Genomic DNA, 17,980 nt, shown 5'->3' with positions numbered 1-17,980 from the left:
AGCACGACTTGCATATCTCTATTACACAGTATGTTTATGCCTTGATCTGATGTGATACACCTCATCTATTAATCACTGGTTCCATGTTATGCAGCATACTGAGGTTCCTTGACGGCGCAAGAGACACGCTGTATACCTCAACGTTTGCCCCGCCACCCCTCATCTATCGCCGCCGTGTCGCGGATTGTACCCGATTGTATAGCGCATTGTGACAATACCGACTATCCTATTATTCTGAGTCGACTGCGTTGATCTTCGTTGTGCGTTCCGGGGGTTAGAAGGATATACCCGTCGCCCTGTCCTCGTGGACATAGCACGCGCGTGCGAGCTCCCTGTTATCTACAAGCTAGGCAACACATCGACTAGCAAACACATCGCGATTACTTACTACACTCATACACTTACCAAATACTCACCATGGAAGATGGAATTATGCAGCTTCAGCCAGGGCGCAGTGTAGGGTTCATGAGTCCGTTGCGACCATCGTTTGGGTTACCAAGCTGACTGAAACACAGCCCTCGGATGCTCCCTACACGAAGTACTGACGACTATCAAAGCCGAAGTCAAGGCCTTCCCACGATTTCAGCTCTACCACGACGAGTTGCGACCTATCTCATCCCCCGTCCAGGTCGTTCTTCCAGACAACGGTCTGCGACTACAGTTCGACGGCCCTGACCAGCGGCTGCGCCTCATCGAAGTGCTCGATTTCGCAAAAGCCAAGTTGGTATACAAGGACATCGAGGTGTATAAGCCTGGTGAAGTAGGCTTCTCAGGGGGCGTGTCAGGACCGAGGTTCCGGCATGTTTACGACAAGCTTCTGGGACCGACGTATGGCGGAGAGTACATACCCCCGAATTCAGAAGACCCAGATGCCAGAGGTACCTACAACCTGTCGTATCCGGGAATAGCTTTCAACTTTTCGGTTCAGCACTCTGCGTACTCTCCGAAGAAGGACTTCATCTCGCTTCTGTCCTCGTCGGCTACAGGCCCCGCGACTTCGATGGCAGTGTTCAATGGTGAATCGTGGCAGAAAGCTCGTGGAACACTGTTCACAGCAACACCGCCAAATCCGAGATCGCTAGCCCTAGGCAAAGCAAAGGATGGTGGTCCAGACGAGATTGAAACGGTCAAAGTACACGGAGAAGGTAGGATAGAGCTTGTCCGGCGGTCTAGTCCTCCGTTCTGGATTACTCTTAGCGAAACAACACCACAGGACTTGATCATGGAGCTTGGCGCCCCCGACTCCATCTATCGTAAGAATGATCATCGGCTATCGATACATAAAGATCGGAGGACGAGCGACGCATCGGATCTCTCGCCTGGTGGACTTACTCCAGACGATGACTCAGACCACGGCTCGGTGATCAGAAGCGATAACGAAGATGCATGGGAGGATGATGACGAAGCCGCACTAGAAGCTCAGGAGCGAGAAGTTGCAGCGGCCGAGCACTTCTACAACTATTACCACCACGGCTTCGACATCTTGATCTCACAGCCTACGCAGATCTCCCCACCCTCTCCTACTGCAGAGAGACGGGAGTCGGAGCTGCACAGCCAAGGCGAGCTCAGTGCGCAACCTCTGAACCATCTTACTGCAACAAAGATCATATTCCACGGTAACGTGCCTGGTTCGTACCAGTTTAATCGACATAGACGAAGCAGATGGACGCTCGAGCATGTGCCCTCAGCCATGTACCGTGATCCTCTCAGTTCCGAAATGGGCTTTGGAGACATCTCAGGCAGATTAAAGGAAGTCTTCAAGCCATATTACGAGAACGAAGAGCAGGAGAGGCTACAGCAACGTGGCATGGCCCTGAACAGAGGCTGGGGTGACAGTCCAGGTAGCAGTTGTGAGCTACTTGGAGGATGGGAGGATAGCTCTGGGAAGAAGAGCAAGTTTGCGAATGCTGGCAGTGTCTTGATGGAGGGTGCTGCGGATGTTGGAAATGTAGAGCTGTTTGGCTTTCCGGGCATGGTATTCGAAGTATTGAAGAACGGAGCCGTGAGCTCGTTAACTGTATACTGAGACGGCTTGCCATAACACGTAGTGTGGTGAGGTTCCGCACACAAGCCATTCTGCTCGAGGCATAAGTGCTGGATATGTAGCACGAGTATCAGACTGATACACGGTATGGTCATCATGGGTTGCTATTACTACATCAATCGATCTGAACCAATCTTGACAATCAAGTCTTGGAATACTTCACATACAGATGTTATTTATGCCTTCGTATTACTTTAGGAGTCTATATAGTCAACATTGACCTACTGCGGTATCATGAATTCCAGCAGCATTAGACTCTATCTCCGTGCTATCGCCGAACCGAGCCGAACCATCACCAAATGAGTGGTCGATCCAAAAATATTGGAACTCCAACCACCACTTCCCCGCCGATTTGCCCGCCCAGGATGCTATTATGCTAACCCCAACACGCATCCTCCGCGCATCATGGTCAAACACCCTCCGACTACCAAAATCTAGTTTTCCGCCGCGACCATTGGCGTCAACGAACCCAACCTACCTGAAACGATGCACCGATGACCTGTATGCGTGGCAGGCGAGCCCCGAACGCGTTATACGTTATGGACATTTGGAGAAGCAGTTGAATGAACAAAATGGCGAGAAAGAAGGCAGTGCGCCGACAAAGAGTTTTACTCTGCATGATGGACCGCCATACGCCAATGGCCCGTTGCACATTGGCCATGCATTGAATAAGATCACCAAGGACATCATTTGTAGGCACGAGGTTGGACAAGGGAAGAAGGTGTCGTACATTCCTGGCTGGGATTGCCATGGTCTGCCTATTGAGATCAAAGCTCTGCAGGCGCAAAAGAAGGATGCGGCGCAAGCGGACCCTGTAAGCGTGCGGGACGCGGCGCGCGAATTGGCAACCCGGACAATTGAAGAGCAGAAGAAGGGCTTCAAAGAGTGGGCTGTTATGGGCGATTGGGACAATGCGTATCAGACAATGGAGCGGGGCTTCGAGATCAGACAGCTGGAGGTCTTCAAGGCCATGTTCGAGAAGGGTTTGATCTACAGGCAGTTCAAACCTGTATATTGGAGCCCAAGCTCAAGGACGGCGCTCGCGGAAGCTGAATTGGAATATGACGAGGGGCATAAGAGCTTGGCTGCTTTTGTGCGGTATCCTATACACCTATCGGAGACACTGAAGAACGGGGCGCTAAAGGATGTTGATGGCAAGGTCAGCGTAGTCATCTGGACAACCACACCCTGGACGTTACCCGCGAACAAGGCAATCGCGGTGCACAAGGACATGCAGTACTGCGTAGTCAAGGACGCTGAGAAAGATGGTGAGCTGATCCTTGTTGCGGCTTCACGAGTAGCGGAATACGAGAAAATCCTTGAAAGGAAGCTCGAGATCGTTGTAGCAGATGTGCGCGGATCAGACATCGCCGAACAGGTGCAGTACGAGAATCCATTCCAGAAAGCAAACGGACTGCAGCCTATAATCCATGCGGACTTTGTCACTGACTCCTCGGGTACTGGGCTGGTTCATCTCGCTCCTGGACACGGTATGGACGATTACAACGTTTGCATGTCGCTCAACGTTCCAGCTTTTGCGCCTATAGATGATGCTGGTGCTTTTACAAAGGACGCTTTCCCGGAACAGCCCGAACTTCTAGAAGGACTGCCTGTCGCTGATATCAAGAAATCGGGTAGCAATGCTGTGTGCAACTACCTCCAGAAGCTCGACATGCTCCGAGGCAAGCAGAATTACCGCCACAAGTACCCCATCGACTGGAGGACCAAGGAGCCTGTCATCACGCGAGCTACTGAACAGTGGTTTGCGAACGTAGAGGGTATCAAGGATGCCTCGATGAAAGCAATTGCTAATGTCAACTTCATGCCTGCGACTGGTAGAAGTCGTCTTGAGAGCTTTATACAGGGACGAAGCCAATGGTGTATCTCACGACAGCGCGCTTGGGGCGTCCCTATCCCTGCTTTATACAAGGTCGAGGGAGACACTCTGAAAGCGACTATGGACTCTGAAACCATCGACCATGTCATTGAAGTGATCAAAGAACGTGGCATCAACGCGTGGTGGACGGATGCACAAGATGATCCAGCCTGGAAGCCGAAGCATCTTACCGGAACGTACGTGCGTGGTAGAGATACCATGGATGTCTGGTTTGATAGCGGTACCAGTTGGAAGCTTCTTCCGGAGCAAAAGGACAAGCCTGTTGCCGATGTGTACCTTGAAGGCACCGATCAACATCGCGGATGGTTCCAGTCGTCACTTCTCACACACGTCGCTACCCAGTCTTACTCGACCGAGACTGTCAAAGCACCATACAAGACTCTGATCACTCACGGTTTCACGCTCGACTCCGATGGTCGCAAGATGAGCAAGTCTCTTGGCAACGTCATCTCTCCAATGCAAATCATGTCAGGCGAGCTCCTTCCACCAGTCAAGCGAAAGAAGCAAAAGGGCGTCAAGCAAGATCCCGCAGCAAAGAACACGCCAACATATGATGCGATGGGTGCCGATGCGCTTCGACTCTGGGCCGCAAGCAGTGACTACACGCGCGATGTCACAATTGGGCAGCCCGTCTTGATGTCCGTAAACCAGGCCTTACATAAGTATCGCGTTACCTTCAAATGGTTGCTAGGCATCTTCTCTCTGCCATCTTGCCCGCCGCCCTTCACCTCCTTCAACGACCTCACACCCAGTATCACCGAATTCAAAGAACTTACAGACCGCCTCGCAATTCACCGACTTGTACAGGTCAGTGCAGAAGTGCACAACCACTTCGGGAAATATGAGTTCTTCAAGGGTGTCAACGCGATCAACAAGTACATCTCCATGGATCTGAGTGCTTTCTACTTCGAAACGCTCAAAGACCGCGTCTACACTAGCGATAAACCCGATTGTGAAACGCTCCAGCGTGTTTTGGGACTCATTTTCTACGAACTTCTGCAGATGCTTGCCCCAGTCTGTCCGCTGCTTGTAGAAGAGGTTTGGGATCATGTTCCTGCTGAGCTCAAAGAGAAGAGTAGTCACCCCGCACGCGCGGTTTGGTCGCCTCTTCCCACGCTCAAGGAGTCTGAATCGGCTAGTCTGGAATCCATGAACGAGACTACAAGTACACTGGGAGCTGCTATCAAAGTCGCCCAGGAACGTCTCCGCGCGGATAAAAAGATTGGTTCGAGTTTGGAAAGCGCAGCTACGGTCTATCTACCAGCTTCCAAAGCCGAAAAGCTGCACGCGGAGTTCTCAGCGTGCTTGCAACCCTCCGCTCCCAAGGCCACGGACGTTGAAACTCAGCTTGCTGGCCTTTTCGTCATTAGCGAGGTTAACCTTCGTACGCTGTCTGATTCTTCTGCTCCTGCAAATAACATCTTTACGGCGGAGGATCCCGACGCGATAAAGCAGCAATCGCAGTGGTATGAGGAAGAAGTGCTTTCGGGCGACAGTGGGGTGCTGGGTGAGGCGAAGGTGCTCGTGCATCCGCCTAGTAGAGAGAAATGTCCGAGGTGTTGGCGCTTTGTCAAGGAGGAGAAGGAGGATGTCTGTGGAAGGTGCGGGGATGTTGTTTCGCAGCAGAGTGATGCATAAATGCGCTTGTCAGGTTCTCCGAGTTGTAGCTGCAGAGCTACGTTGTATATTATTGTACCATCATGAGCATTACGGAAAGCCCGAGTGTACCATCAATTGCATATACAATATGAAATGGACGCTGTGTACATAAGTTGAAAAGAAGCATAACAGAGGTATGCATGCTGTATCACTTTCGCTCTTCAATAGTTTCACGTATCATGCCGTCTCTTCCTCGCCAGATCCTCCCTCGGCGTCAGGTCTTCGTTCTTTTTGGGCAAGGAGCTTATCGCATCTTCACCGGGGAGTTCTGCAATTGGCGTGCGCGGTGCACCCTGGCGTCGCGTCCTACTAGCGGCGAAATAGTCGACAGTTTCTCTGCCTTCGGGTGGAGGGCTGTAAAGCTCAGCAGGAGTGGTGTCGGGCCACAGTTCGCTGATAGGAGCTTTGGCTTTACTTATTATTTCAATTGTTGGACTCCATTCAGGCTCGTACAACGCTTCCATCGATGCAGATCTCTCCTTCGGTAGGTAAAACCCATCTGCAGGCTGACTTTCTTTTCGACTACGGAAAGGGGAGAGGATATTTGAGGTAAAACGGCCAGCTCGCTGTCGAAGAGACAGAGGGGGAGGTTTTGGTGCACCGCGAGATTCTTCGCGACGCTGAAGAGTAGGTTGTTTTTGGATCGATTCAAGTGAGGACGCAGGTCCGCTCTGCGTTTTGAGCGCCTGAGCGAACTTCGATTGAACAATTTCACCTCCGCTCGGGATACTTGTTGTTGAAGCATTGCTGGGTGCTACTCCCCAAACGCCGCTGGGCGTTTTATAGGGCTCGGAGACTCCTGCTTCATGCTCGTTATACATTGCATGTCGGGCTTCCTTGAACTTCGGCGTGATCTGGTCCCAAGAAGTATCTATCCCTTCTCCCATATCATCTTCGAGGTTTTCCGGTATTTCCTTGTAGTACGATTCGTGTCGTTGCGCAGTTTCCGTGTTCTCTATAAGTGGGTTCCCATATTCAATACTAACGCTAGGCACTCCAGAACTGGGCTCAAGACTCGAAGTTTCTGATGCTTTCCTCGCTGATTCCAGACTAGATGGAGCTGGAACACCTTGCCGTGCAGCGTTCGATGATGTGTCATCTTCCTCCAGATCAGCCATATAATCTGTTTGAGGGATTGCAAACAAGGCGAGTTGTTCTAAATGCCGTGCAAGATGAGACTTTAGTTTGTTTGCATGTTGACCACACAATGTACAGGTTCCCGAATGCGCATTTGAAGGTCGCTGAAAGCCACGATGAAGACTCAGAAGCTGCGCTCCCTCAAGAGGTTCTGAATGAACTGTGTGCATGTGATCCAGGAATTCTTGCATATCGACAAAAGACTTGTGAGACGCCGTGTTGCAGAACCACTCAACGCGGTGCGTACGTGACTCATGGTTATACCAGTCGTCCTTGTTCTCGAAGAAGTAGTCGTTGAGTTGGCAGTCTGGGTAGGTGCATATGTATGGCTGAAGGTCTGATAAGACATGCTTTCTTGGGCGCATGTATCAGCGATATCCCAAAGATCTCCCAATGGGTTTACTTACTTCCATCTACGTTCCGATGTAGTTATTTGGGCAGTGGAACAGTAAGGACATATGTACCGTTCCAGAACTCGTCCTTCTTTTGTCCTGGGTCGATTTGGAAACCTGATCGTAATCGCATTTGCTGTCTGCTCAGATGCAATGGAAGACCCGGACTCGGATACTGACTGAGCATAAAGTCCAGTCGTTGGCAAAAGTGTCGCCATGGGAGCGTTGATTCTTAAGGTTGTCGCTTTCGTAAGCTCTGTACGTTGACTTGGGGCCTTCAAACTGGGCGCTGGCTCGCTGGCCATATCGGCTTCAAGAGGGGAGGGTATATTGTTATTTTCAGATTTGGGGACATCAACCACTGCAGCTTCTTCCACTTGTAAGCCATCGGTGTGGTCTTTGCGATACCGTATCAGTTGCCTGCGCCTCGATATCATCTTCGCCAGGCGTGCAGCGACTGTCTCGTTAAGGCCGGGGAACTTATCTCTTACGTAAATGAGGTCAAATGGCAAGTATCCGGTTATATCAGCAACTGTTTTGTCCTTCATACGATCGGCTGGCGCGGGACGTCGGATGGGAAGCCTCCAAAGACATTCAACAATGAAATCGGTGGAGTCCAGCAGCCCTGGCTTCGCTGGATATTGAGGCCGACCACTTTTCCGATCTGCATCTTTTCGACGCAGCTTCTGTTCTGGTTGCTGCTCCACCTCAGAGTCAGAAGAAACTTCCCATGGGGAATCAGACTCGTCTGATTCGTCCGTATTCGCACTTGACGGCTCGGAATCTTCATTTGAGTGATAGAGAGCCGCTCCATGCTCTTTCCGGAAGATGAACAAGGCTTGCAGAACTCAGGTTAGCAACCTCTTGATTCATATGTCTGACGTGATTACCATACCTTTGTTCAACTGAGTCTCAAGTTTTCAATTAGTTGTTGTCCTTAATTTGAGATATTGCAGAAGGCAAAGGGAATGGTAACGAAACTCAAATTTCTTACACAACTTTGCAGGTCCTGCATCAAATTCAATACCTATGAATGGGTTAGTATTGACTTGTTATATGCAACAAGTTATTAATACCTGACTTTTGTAAAAAGACGCTTCTCTCAACCGGTAATCAAGAGATAGTTTGTACTTATTAGCACCATGTATAGCGCCGACGTTTCCTGCCCAAAGCTTGTATCTATCGAAGACATCCTGCGCCTCATTCAGAAGTTCCTTGTGAGAGGGGGAGTGGGATGCTTCGATGAGCGTGAGGAAAACAGAAACGCAGTTAGCGTGAGCTTGTGAGATAGACAAATCCATCTTCGCAAGACAACATCTCGTTGTTGAAATGGAAGAAGTATTGCGCTGATCAGACGAGAAGGCTGAGATATGATGACCAAGGTTGTAGACGAGACCACGTGGTTCAGCTGAAGACTAGAGCTTTTCGAGCCTAGCAACAAGGCTGAGAGAACACACCTTCTCTCCAGCCTCATCTATCCTCTGTGCATCCTTTCTGCAATCAAATACTCGGCACTATCTGGGCCTTTTGGCTGTATCGTGCGTCTTATACATCGCTTATACATCCCACCATTATCTTCCCGAAGTTAACAGTCTGACCGATCAGCGGCGTCACAAGCTCCCTCACCATGTCCGGATTTGAGATAGCCGGGATAGTATTGGGATCGATTCCGTTGGTTATAGTAGCTTTGGAACACTATGCTGAAGGGGTACGTAGCGCAAAAACTTCACAGATCATGACTGATACCCTTCCAGCTCTCGACCATAAAGAGCATGCAAAAGTACGAGGAGGCATTCGGATATCTTCATGCTTCTTTCGTGACTATTGCTTGCATCTACAGAAACTCTTGTGAAGAGCTTTTGAGTCCATTAGCTCTTTCTGATGCTCAACTATCCCAGCTTCTTGAGAATCGCGAAAGCTCAGCATGGGAGAACCCAGAGCTGAGCGATGCTTTGCGCAGTCGATTAGGAAGCAATTATCTGCCCTTCAAGTCTTCTGTGAAGCAGCTAAACAAGAAGATCAACCTTTTCGGGCGCAAGTTGCAGCTAGACAAGAATTTCCAGGTGTGTACGACGTGGTGCAACAAAGAAGGAATACCTGCTAAGGGATAGTAGCCACCGTGGACTACAGCAACAGGATGTGTCGATACGGCGGCACGAAGCAAATTCTTCAGTGATCCCTGAATCCGCATAAAAGGAGGGTTCAAATCGAAGCACTACAAAGAATTGCTATCATCTATTGAAGAGGACATTAGCCGTATATCCAATCTTACGGCGGGGGCGATTGCGCTTGAACCATTGCGACTTCAAAGAAGACGTAAAGCCAACACGGAGTATCTGATCAGATTTCGTCAGCAGGCAGAGAAACTATACGACGCTTTCAACACACGATGGTCGCCAAGGTGCATGTGCCAATGCACACATCAAGCAAATTTGCGTCTTGATATACAAAAAGACGACGAAGCAGGTCAATCTTCTACATTCAAACTTGTATTCACTTTTGGCTCATTACACGCTGGAACAACCGCCCCCTGGAAGTCGATTCCAGTAGAAATCGAGGCTGTTGATGTCATTGATACGCCAAAACCATACAACAGCTCACCGCTTCCCAGTATTATAGTCCATTCGAATATCAAAGCACACGACCACTGGAAGTGCCTGAAGAGAGCTCCAGACATAGTCGATTTATGTGCGACACTGCAACGCTGTCCAAGTCCAGACTGCATAGGGGTGATGAGCAGCAAGCTCGCCAAGCACCACATCCACACTCTCCACTTACCCAGCGCAAAGACGACCGACAAGCGAGTCACTTTGCAAGAGATTATGACGACACAAGGTACAATCTTTCAGATCAAGGAAAAGTGTACACTAGCCCTCACCCTCGCTTCCGCAGTCTACCACCTTCACAACACACCCTGGCTAGAAGAAACCTGGGATCTCAACGATATATGCATCCTAAGCCAATCCTTACTATCCGACCAGCCATACATATCGCGTGAATTTCCTGCCACAGCTGCATCACCAGCACAGAGCCAAAGGATGCGTATCATCAAGAATAGTATCATCTTCGCTCTCGGTGTCGCCTTGCTGGAGATCTCGTATGGAAAGCTTCTAAAAACGTTTGTCACTCCAGAAGACCTCGACGCGAATGGAAACCGTACAGCTTTCACCGATTATCTCATAGCGGATCGTTTGGCAGAGGGCTTGCGAACGAGGGAGTTGCCGAACTATGCGGATGCGACGCAGAGGTGTATACATTGTAACTTTGAAGCTTCGGTATATAGTCTCGATGACGACGATTTTAGTGAGAGGTTCTATCAAGGGGTCATCGTGCCGTTGAGGAAGGACTACGAGTATGTTGTTAGTACTGCTGTGGCGTAAAGTGTCTGGAGGATAGTGTACTTGGAGTGAATCATAACTGTTCAGGACATCAAGGCATCACTGTCCTGTCGCTTGATCTACAGCTATACCAATCGAGAACTCACAAACATGTGCACCATGTACAAGAACTCGAGTTCGAAGAACATGAGTAGATGACACCTGAGGTAGGTATTCAGGAGCTATGTGAATTGGCCACTGCTCCACTTAGTGGGACCGCGGAGCGTTACTCCGCATGTCAAGCGCTTCACTTGTACGCCATCCCACCATTTCCAACGTTCTCGTTTCCATAGCTAGAACCATCAGCATCACCTATCGTACTGACCCCTACTATAAAGACTGCGCTGCTACGTAGCATTCGCATGTTTTCCCTCTGATGTAGCACAAACAAACGTCCGGAAATCTTGGCGGCAAAGCGGTTAGCCTCCAGATACCGGGCAAGTTGCGGTGCCGACATGGAGCGATTTTGAAAAGCATTCCCCGCATCCGTGATGATAGCACTAGAGTTCTCCCACATCCGATCATGTCAAGTGCCTACGTGAAGACGGACTACAGTGTTAGATCACTGAAGTCCCAGTGTATTGACTTCGGCTTCCGGGCTTCACAGAGTCCGTCAAGAGCCAGGCTGGAGAACTCCGAGTGTGGGACCGACCCTTGACATGGATATACAGAACCGACAGGGTACCTGTCTTTGGGTATCAAGAACCTATTGTGAAGTCTTGGATACGAGCAATAGATGAGATGATGACTATATTAGCGAGTGTTTCTAGGGCGTCAGGCAGGAATGTCCCTGGATGGGTTCGCGCTGAGGCCCGATGAGTAGACAGGTAGCTGGCTGAGCAAGATTTATCTGTGCTTCTGGACGGCTCCAGGCCGTTCAGCTCTATCAATCTCCACGTATACTGTGTAGGGGTTAAATGAGACAGACATGGAGGCAAAATAGGCGGCGCCATGGCAAAGGTAGTGAGCCATGTGTTTGGTGCGTGCGACGAAGACTCCGGAGTGTTCGATTGGAGGTTACTCTCTATAACGCGCAATCGACCCTGCAGCGCGTCAGCTGAATTGGGTACATTGCAAACCTCAAACATAGTCAGCGATAGCTTGTAGGCTAAAGGGCCGTTGGCCGATCTGGAGTGCGAACGATCGGAGTGGTGCTACGCATCTCTTGATTTGCAGGGTGGTGCGGTATACTAATGGAAACAAAGCCTATTTCTTGCAGTCACCTACTAGCTCGCAGTATGCTAGTAATTGTAGTATTGGTTGGAGGGTAACAGCGTTGCGGACTTGGCGCCGGGATCGGACTGAATCGCGCAGGCAGCGGGACGAGAGCTTGTCACGATTTGCCATGGGACAATTCATTGCCGTGACAGGTGTTGACCCCGGATTCGTGCTTACCAAGACTTAGATCAGCAGCCTTGTCACGGCCTTATCTTGTATTTATGAGGCAGGGTCGAAGTCTAGAGAGCGAATAGCGGAGGGTGCATCGATGTTATCCCTATTAGCGGCCCCTCTTAGTGTAGTCGCAGCTCCTTGCTAATTCCAGTGTATGGAGCGAGTACGGCTGCGTGGTGGTCACGGACCAAGCTGCTTACGTGTAGCGTGCCCGAGGGTTCGGCATAGAGCAGCGACCTGCCGCAATCGTGTTAATGGCTGGGTGAGGCGGCTGAAAGAAAGCGACTTGGACATGGAGAGTCGGACAAGGTAACGGCATATGCCGTGTGCCGCAACTCGCAGTCGTAAGACACGAGGGCAGACGGGCGGGGATCAGCATTGGTTGATCAGCAAGCAATCGCCCGCAAGCGGACCGAACAGGGGCTCTTTGTTCCCCCCCACAGCGTGCAGGCACTGGCGAATTGTGGGATCTGCAGGCAGCTTCACGAGTCGCCACTTCCAGAATACTTCTGAACTGGGTTCTCTCGGGCAGATGACGAAGCTGCGTGGCGACATGTTGCGGGGGAGTTTGGGCGCTTGGTGCAGGCGTGCGATGCAGGCGACGGCAGACGGGCATAGGATAGCAAAAAGGAAAAGTTGGAGCTGGTGCCAGCGCACAACGAGTAGCGGATGTTAGCCAGTCATAGCGCAGGCAGCAGAGGCAGGCGTGCTGTATGTAATCTTTGCAGCTGTGCGGGAACTGGGCCAGCGCTGGGATGCGTTTCAGGACCGAGGCCGTCCTGCAGCCAAGCTTCCCCGAGCGGCTCTCTGGGTTCGTCGCAGCCCTGCCGGGGCACGAGGGAGGGCGGGCGCGTGAACGTCTGGCTGGCAGCGTCGCGAGCGTCGCGTTGCAGAGCCAGACGGACGCGCACACGGTGAGACGGCCGCCTAATCATGGGCAGTCGCAGGGCGTGCGACGGCGCTGCGGAGCATTGGACGGATAGAAAAGCTTCCAGAAGGCTTCGAGGCTTCGACGGCTGCTGGTCGGTTTCGACATGAGTGGGGATTGCCCACCAGTGCGCCTTCCTCTTTTCGTCTCGAGTAGCCCAATCACGCAACGCCTGCACCTCTCCTCCACCACACTCAATCGATTCCTATCCCCGACCTCTGTCCTTGCTCAGCTCGCCCTCAATCCACCCTCACCATCTTGCCCGCGCCCGATGCTGCTCAGACTGCAGCCCATACTGCGAGTGCGCTCATGCGACACTGACGCCGAGGACCACTAGCCCCTGCGTCTGCGACCAAACCACACCACGACCCTCACCCGCAAGCCCTGAGCACTGCGCTTCGTGTCGAGGACGCTCCTCAAACACGCTGCAGTCGAATCCGCAAGAGACGCCTGTAGTGCGCTGTGCATCCCGAGTCTCGCCCGCTGCCTCGTCCCGCCTGCAGCTGAGTGTGAGAGTGAGAGAGAGAGAGCGCGCGAGGCAGCTGCGTCCTGTGCCCTCCCGCCATCGCACCTCCCATCCCACGTCGCTACCCGCCTTCCTTGTCGCATCCGCCCGTTGCGCCTACCTCGTATACAATAAACACAGCACGTTAGTCTTGTGTGCACTGGCTGCCTCTCTCCGCATCGCTAGGTTCCCTGGAGCTCACACAGACGTCGTCGTTTCAGACTGCATCTCAGACCAACCGGCGCACTCCCGCGATCCCATCTCTGCGCTCCCCCACGCTTCTAGACGCACCGCACCGTCTGAAGCTCTCCTGTGTTCATTCCCACCGCGCTCGACACCTGCAATTGGCCATCGCATCCACCACGCTTCCGCCTCACATTCACCCGTGACTCTACTCGACCCCCTTCAGCCGCATCATCGCGATCCACCACCTTCCCCATTTTGCGACTCCTCTGCAACATCCTCCCCTCTGCGCTGGAGACCAGTGCTGTCTGGTCGCCGCACATAGGTGGAGACAATGGAACATGGCGCGTGCAATGTTGTCTACATTGACCGGCGGGCCAACGATGAGCATGTGCGCAAAGAGACGCTGTCCAAGTCGCTTGTTGCGAGGACCACCACCACAGGGAATGTAGGACAGAGCTACTTTGCGCTCGGCAAAACATCGCCGCGTGAGGTACACGACAATGTTGAAGCGATATTATCCATCTCCTCAGAAGGTAGTCTGTCCGCCATCTGCACTCATATCCTTACTGACGCGTCCAACAGTACACATCTGCAGCACCGGCCGCGCCTGCCTACAGAAGATCCACCAGCTCATCGACTCCACCAAATCCAGCATTCCCACCTTTGTCATAATAGACATACCGTACGATGAAGAGCAGCGAATGAAGCGCCTGTCTCGGGAACCGCGCACGCCGTCGCCTACCTCATCGCGTCTCACACGGATAGACACCAGTGAACCCGACGACATCTACGCCATGCACCTACTCACCCACATATCCTCCGAAATCTCGTCGCGAAACTTCTCCAAACTCGTCGTACCTGTCGTTATGCTCTCGGGCTTAGGTACCGAAGAGCCTTCTTCAGCTGGCCCGCTCCCGTCGCCCGGTCTACAGGTGTCGTTTTCGATCGGTGACACGGTTCGGTTGACTCGATACCTGGATGCCGGTGCCGTCGACGTTCTGACAAGTCCCATGTCAAGAGATCGCATGCTTGGCTTGGCCGTTCACGCCTATCGGTTACAGAAGGAGTTCTCAAGAGAAGAAGCAAGCTTCCTGACTACTAAGAGAAACCGGAAGCTGTCTTGGGTTGGTGTCGATGATACTAAGCCATACGCCTATCTTCGGGAGGCCATGGTGTCCAATCTGATGACTGGTATCTGTAATCCCGAAACAGTAGGCGATTCACTCGAATCTACGTAAGTGCACACGATGAAACGAAGATTCGCGACTAACGACAGCAGGGATTTCCATCTTGATGAAGATCGCCAAATGATTGTTGAAGCTGCGGTAGGCACTTGGGCCTTCTCGGCGCACGACTTCACCGACGATGAGCTTCTTTATGGCGCCTTTGTCATGCTGAAGCATGCACTTCAAATGCCTGAATTGGAGAAGTGGGCGATAACTGAAGGTAAGTGAAGCACGTGCCAGTACCCTCTTCTCCGCTAACGGATCTCTAGATGAGATGATCGTCTTTCTCTTGGCCAGTCGTACCGCCTACAACGAATTCGTCAAGTACCACAACTTCCGTCACGTTGTCGATGTCCTCCAAGCTCTTTTCCACTTCCTCGTCCGAATCGGCACTCTGCCTCCTTACCCATCGGCCTCCTCCAGTATTTCCGCTCCGAAATCACCAATCGCTGAGCTTCTTAAGCCTTTTGATGCGCTTACGCTATTGATATCAGCCATCGGACATGATGTCGGTCATCCAGGAGTCAACAACGCTTTCCTCGTCGCATTGAACGCACCACTCGCTCAACTCTACAACGACCGCTCCGTCCTAGAATCCTTCCACTGCGCTGCCTATTCTCAGATATTACGCCGCTACTGGCCAAGAGCGTTCGCTGATGCTGCGATGCGCAAACTCATGATCAACAACATACTTGCGACCGATATGGGTCTCCATTTCAAATACATGAGCGACTTGGGTAATCTACAGCAGAAGGTTGCGCATGACAAAGGAGTAGTTGACGGATGGAGCGCTAAAGTACAGGAAGAACAGAAAGATTTGACCTGTGGGCTTCTAATCAAGTGCGCAGATATCTGTAATGTGGTAAGTTTTGCGCCAACACTCTATTGGCGCACGTAATCTAACTTTCCTAACTTAGGCGCGGAAGTTCGAGACCGCAGCCAGATGGGCCAATATCCTTACGGATGAGTTCAGCAACCAAGGACTTATGGAAGAGGAGCTGGACATGCCGTCTTGTTTGTTCGGTGGCCCACCCGTACGAGAGGATATTATCAAGCTTGGTGAATCCCAGATCGGCTTCATGAATATCTTCGCTAGGCCGCTGTTCGAGGCTGTCACAGACATCCTACCTGCGATGCGCTTCGCTGTCGACGAGATCCTGACAAACAAGGGTGTTTGGGAGAGAAAGATTGATGAAGAACGTCAGAAGAAGAGGAAAAACAAGAGTATGAATCTTGGACTACTCACACCTGGCTTTGCCGTCGACCCAACTCCGAGTCCACTGTCTGGTGGGGGTAGTGGACACACTGTGAAGATACCGCTGAGTGCGATCAAGACCATCTCTCCAGAAGAAGCCGCCCGCCGAGGGTCGACTGGCTCTATACGCTCCATTCCAGTCGCGTCTGAGTCACGAAGATCCTCTTCAATCATCGACAAGAGCTCACGGCGATCTTCGACGACCGCTGTCCCTGGCCAAAGAGCTATGAGCTCTGCTGAAAATGCCACATCGTCAAGACGAGGTAGCAGAGACCCCAGTCTCACTGCAATTCTGGTAACACAAACACCAAATGCATCGGACCCAAAAGGACAATCTCCAGGTTCCGAGGATCGGTCAAAGACTGATCGTAAGGACACTTTGACACGGTCGTCATCACCAAAGAAGGACGGTGTTAGACCGGTCACAGCTCCTTCCCAGGCCAGACGCAGTCAAGGTGAGTAAACGTCACTTTAGACCCGTCATGGCATTTGAGCTAACTGTGGAAAAGTTCTTGATCCTTACCCTGCGCAACAACCGACGTCGCAAAGTCACTCCCAGGTCGATCTGTCGCAAACTGCCAACGGGAACTACGATGGCTCAAAGTTGCAACAATGGGACTCACACAACAAGTTGAGCGCTGACAGTAACGCAACACGCTCCGATGTGTCGCGTGACTCGAGCTGGTGGCGACATGTGAGCACAAAGCGACGTACTCGCGATGTTAGGAACGGCGATGCAGATGGACGAGCTCCGCTAAAGGAAGTAACACCCGATTCTCTGGCGCCTCCGAACCCCGATTCGACTACCACATCACCCACTTGCTCTAGTCCTGGCAGGAAGACGACAACGGGCAAGATCATGAGCTTTTTCAAGCGAAAGCCTAGCCACAAGGAGCCGGAGAAGCAACTTTCCAGCTTCGGTAGCTCTTCTCAGTTGCGAACACCACAGACGAGCGATCCCGGGCGATCACTCCACAGCGACGATTGATTTCACTAATACCTTTCTACGCCTCTATTGACCTTACATTAATGACCAACGCCGCATCCGATACCACGGTATTTCCTTTAGTCTCAACATACCACTTCAAAAGCAGTCCTTGGTCTCTGCGACACTTGCTTTTGGGTCTCCTTCATCTCTGGCACTTCTAGGATTGATACCTCTTATGCATGGTATGCCAGCGGAAAGCAAGGGTACAACACTCGCACTGAGGTTCACTTGTTCTACCTTCGGGTATCTTTAGGCAAGCCTTCATCCGTGTTCTACTTCAGCGCGCTAGCATTCCTGAAATATCAGGCTTGTCTCTGCATCTTCACTCTTCCTTTGTCGGTTATCTTCATCTCGGCGGGGCGCTTGGTTGCGCGCATCCAGCGTGCTTCGTGTATACCGAGGGCAACTGCTGTTTGTCATGCATTTTGGCCTCTATAGTTAGGGAGGCTTAGTTCTACTGTCTCTTGCGCGACCAAGAGGACGCATTTGTTTACGCGACTTTGCAGTTGTTACGACAAGAGGACATTCAGACACTGGGTCGGGCATGGACCGGTGCAAGCATGACGCTGTCGCACAAGGAGGACATTGGCTGAAGAGCTGGCATGAGAAGAGAGTGTATAGCTGGCTCTTGTCCGACCTTTTTAGACGTGGATGCAGCGGCTACTACTCCAAGCTTGGCATTTGCCGCTCAGCGAACTGATGATAAACCCCGTAATGAAATGTATATTCTCAATCTCTGCTCACTCGCAGCAAGCGACTTTTCAAATGCAGCATCAGTCATACAAACCTCGTTTACAAACATGACCGTCGGCAAACGCCGATGCCCTTATCAAGGTCACGAGCGGCCTCCGCAAAGTGGGTTTTTGTAGCACATAACTACCTAATTTGGGCCAGTGCAGTCGTTGTAGTGCGGCGCTAAACCCCACTTGCTTACCTGACAACACCTACTCTTCGACGTACAGCTTTGTGATCTCTATACACCTTTCTCAAACAC

At 51.6% G+C, this 17,980-nt stretch overlaps 4 protein-coding genes across 4 annotated transcripts; 3 read left to right on the top strand and 1 right to left on the bottom strand.

Moving 5' to 3' along the window:
- The first annotated feature begins 7 nt into the window (after nt 1–7).
- Nucleotides 8–5,753, top strand: CC77DRAFT_1045585 (isoleucyl-tRNA synthetase). Its single transcript, XM_018527407.1, has 3 exons — nt 8–469; nt 516–2,002; nt 2,559–5,753. The coding sequence occupies exons 1-3, from the start codon at nt 418–420 to the stop codon at nt 5,577–5,579; spliced, it is 4,560 nt and encodes a 1,519-aa protein (XP_018391197.1). The 5' UTR covers nt 8–417; the 3' UTR covers nt 5,580–5,753.
- A 17-nt stretch (nt 5,754–5,770) lies between these two features.
- On the bottom strand, nt 5,771–8,430 carry CC77DRAFT_1055900 (hypothetical protein; the record flags this gene model as incomplete). Its single annotated transcript, XM_018527862.1, has 5 exons — nt 5,771–7,091; nt 7,145–7,967; nt 8,025–8,034; nt 8,124–8,156; nt 8,206–8,430. The coding sequence occupies 5 exons, from the start codon at nt 8,428–8,430 to the stop codon at nt 5,771–5,773; spliced, it is 2,412 nt and encodes an 803-aa protein (XP_018391196.1).
- A 188-nt stretch (nt 8,431–8,618) lies between these two features.
- CC77DRAFT_1045583 (hypothetical protein) lies at nt 8,619–10,509 on the top strand (the record flags this gene model as incomplete). Its single annotated transcript, XM_018527406.1, has 3 exons — nt 8,619–8,837; nt 8,884–9,192; nt 9,376–10,509. Exons 1-3 carry the CDS (start codon nt 8,757–8,759, stop codon nt 10,507–10,509), a joined length of 1,524 nt encoding a protein of 507 aa, XP_018391195.1. The 5' UTR covers nt 8,619–8,756.
- Nucleotides 10,510–13,848: 3,339 nt separating this feature from the next.
- CC77DRAFT_925810 (HD-domain/PDEase-like protein) lies at nt 13,849–16,986 on the top strand (the record flags this gene model as incomplete). The annotated part of the gene is made up of 6 exons (XM_018533881.1): nt 13,849–14,050; nt 14,100–14,751; nt 14,797–14,963; nt 15,013–15,605; nt 15,661–16,453; nt 16,508–16,986. The coding sequence occupies 6 exons, from the start codon at nt 13,849–13,851 to the stop codon at nt 16,984–16,986; spliced, it is 2,886 nt and encodes a 961-aa protein (XP_018391194.1).
- Between the last annotated feature and the right edge of the window lie 994 nt (nt 16,987–17,980).

Source organism: Alternaria alternata (assembly GCF_001642055.1).
Source record: "Alternaria alternata strain SRC1lrK2f unplaced genomic scaffold CC77scaffold_1, whole genome shotgun sequence".
In the NCBI taxonomy this organism is placed as follows: Eukaryota; Fungi; Ascomycota; class Dothideomycetes; order Pleosporales; family Pleosporaceae; genus Alternaria; species Alternaria alternata.
Note: the sequence above shows the minus strand (reverse complement) of the source record. Positions and strands in the feature narration are given on the sequence as shown.

Bases quoted from the DNA above. Each gene is read 5' to 3' on its own strand.
- CC77DRAFT_1045585 (XM_018527407.1), top strand. From the start codon at position 418: ATGGAAGATGGAATTATGCAGCTTCAGCCAGGGCGCAGTGTAGGGTTC. The intron at 470-515 runs GTCCGTTGCGAC...ACTGAAACACAG, and splicing joins GCGCAGTGTAGGGTTCATGA to CCCTCGGATGCTCCCTACAC. The intron at 2,003-2,558 runs GTGAGCTCGTTA...TATGCGTGGCAG, and splicing joins AAGTATTGAAGAACGGAGCC to GCGAGCCCCGAACGCGTTAT.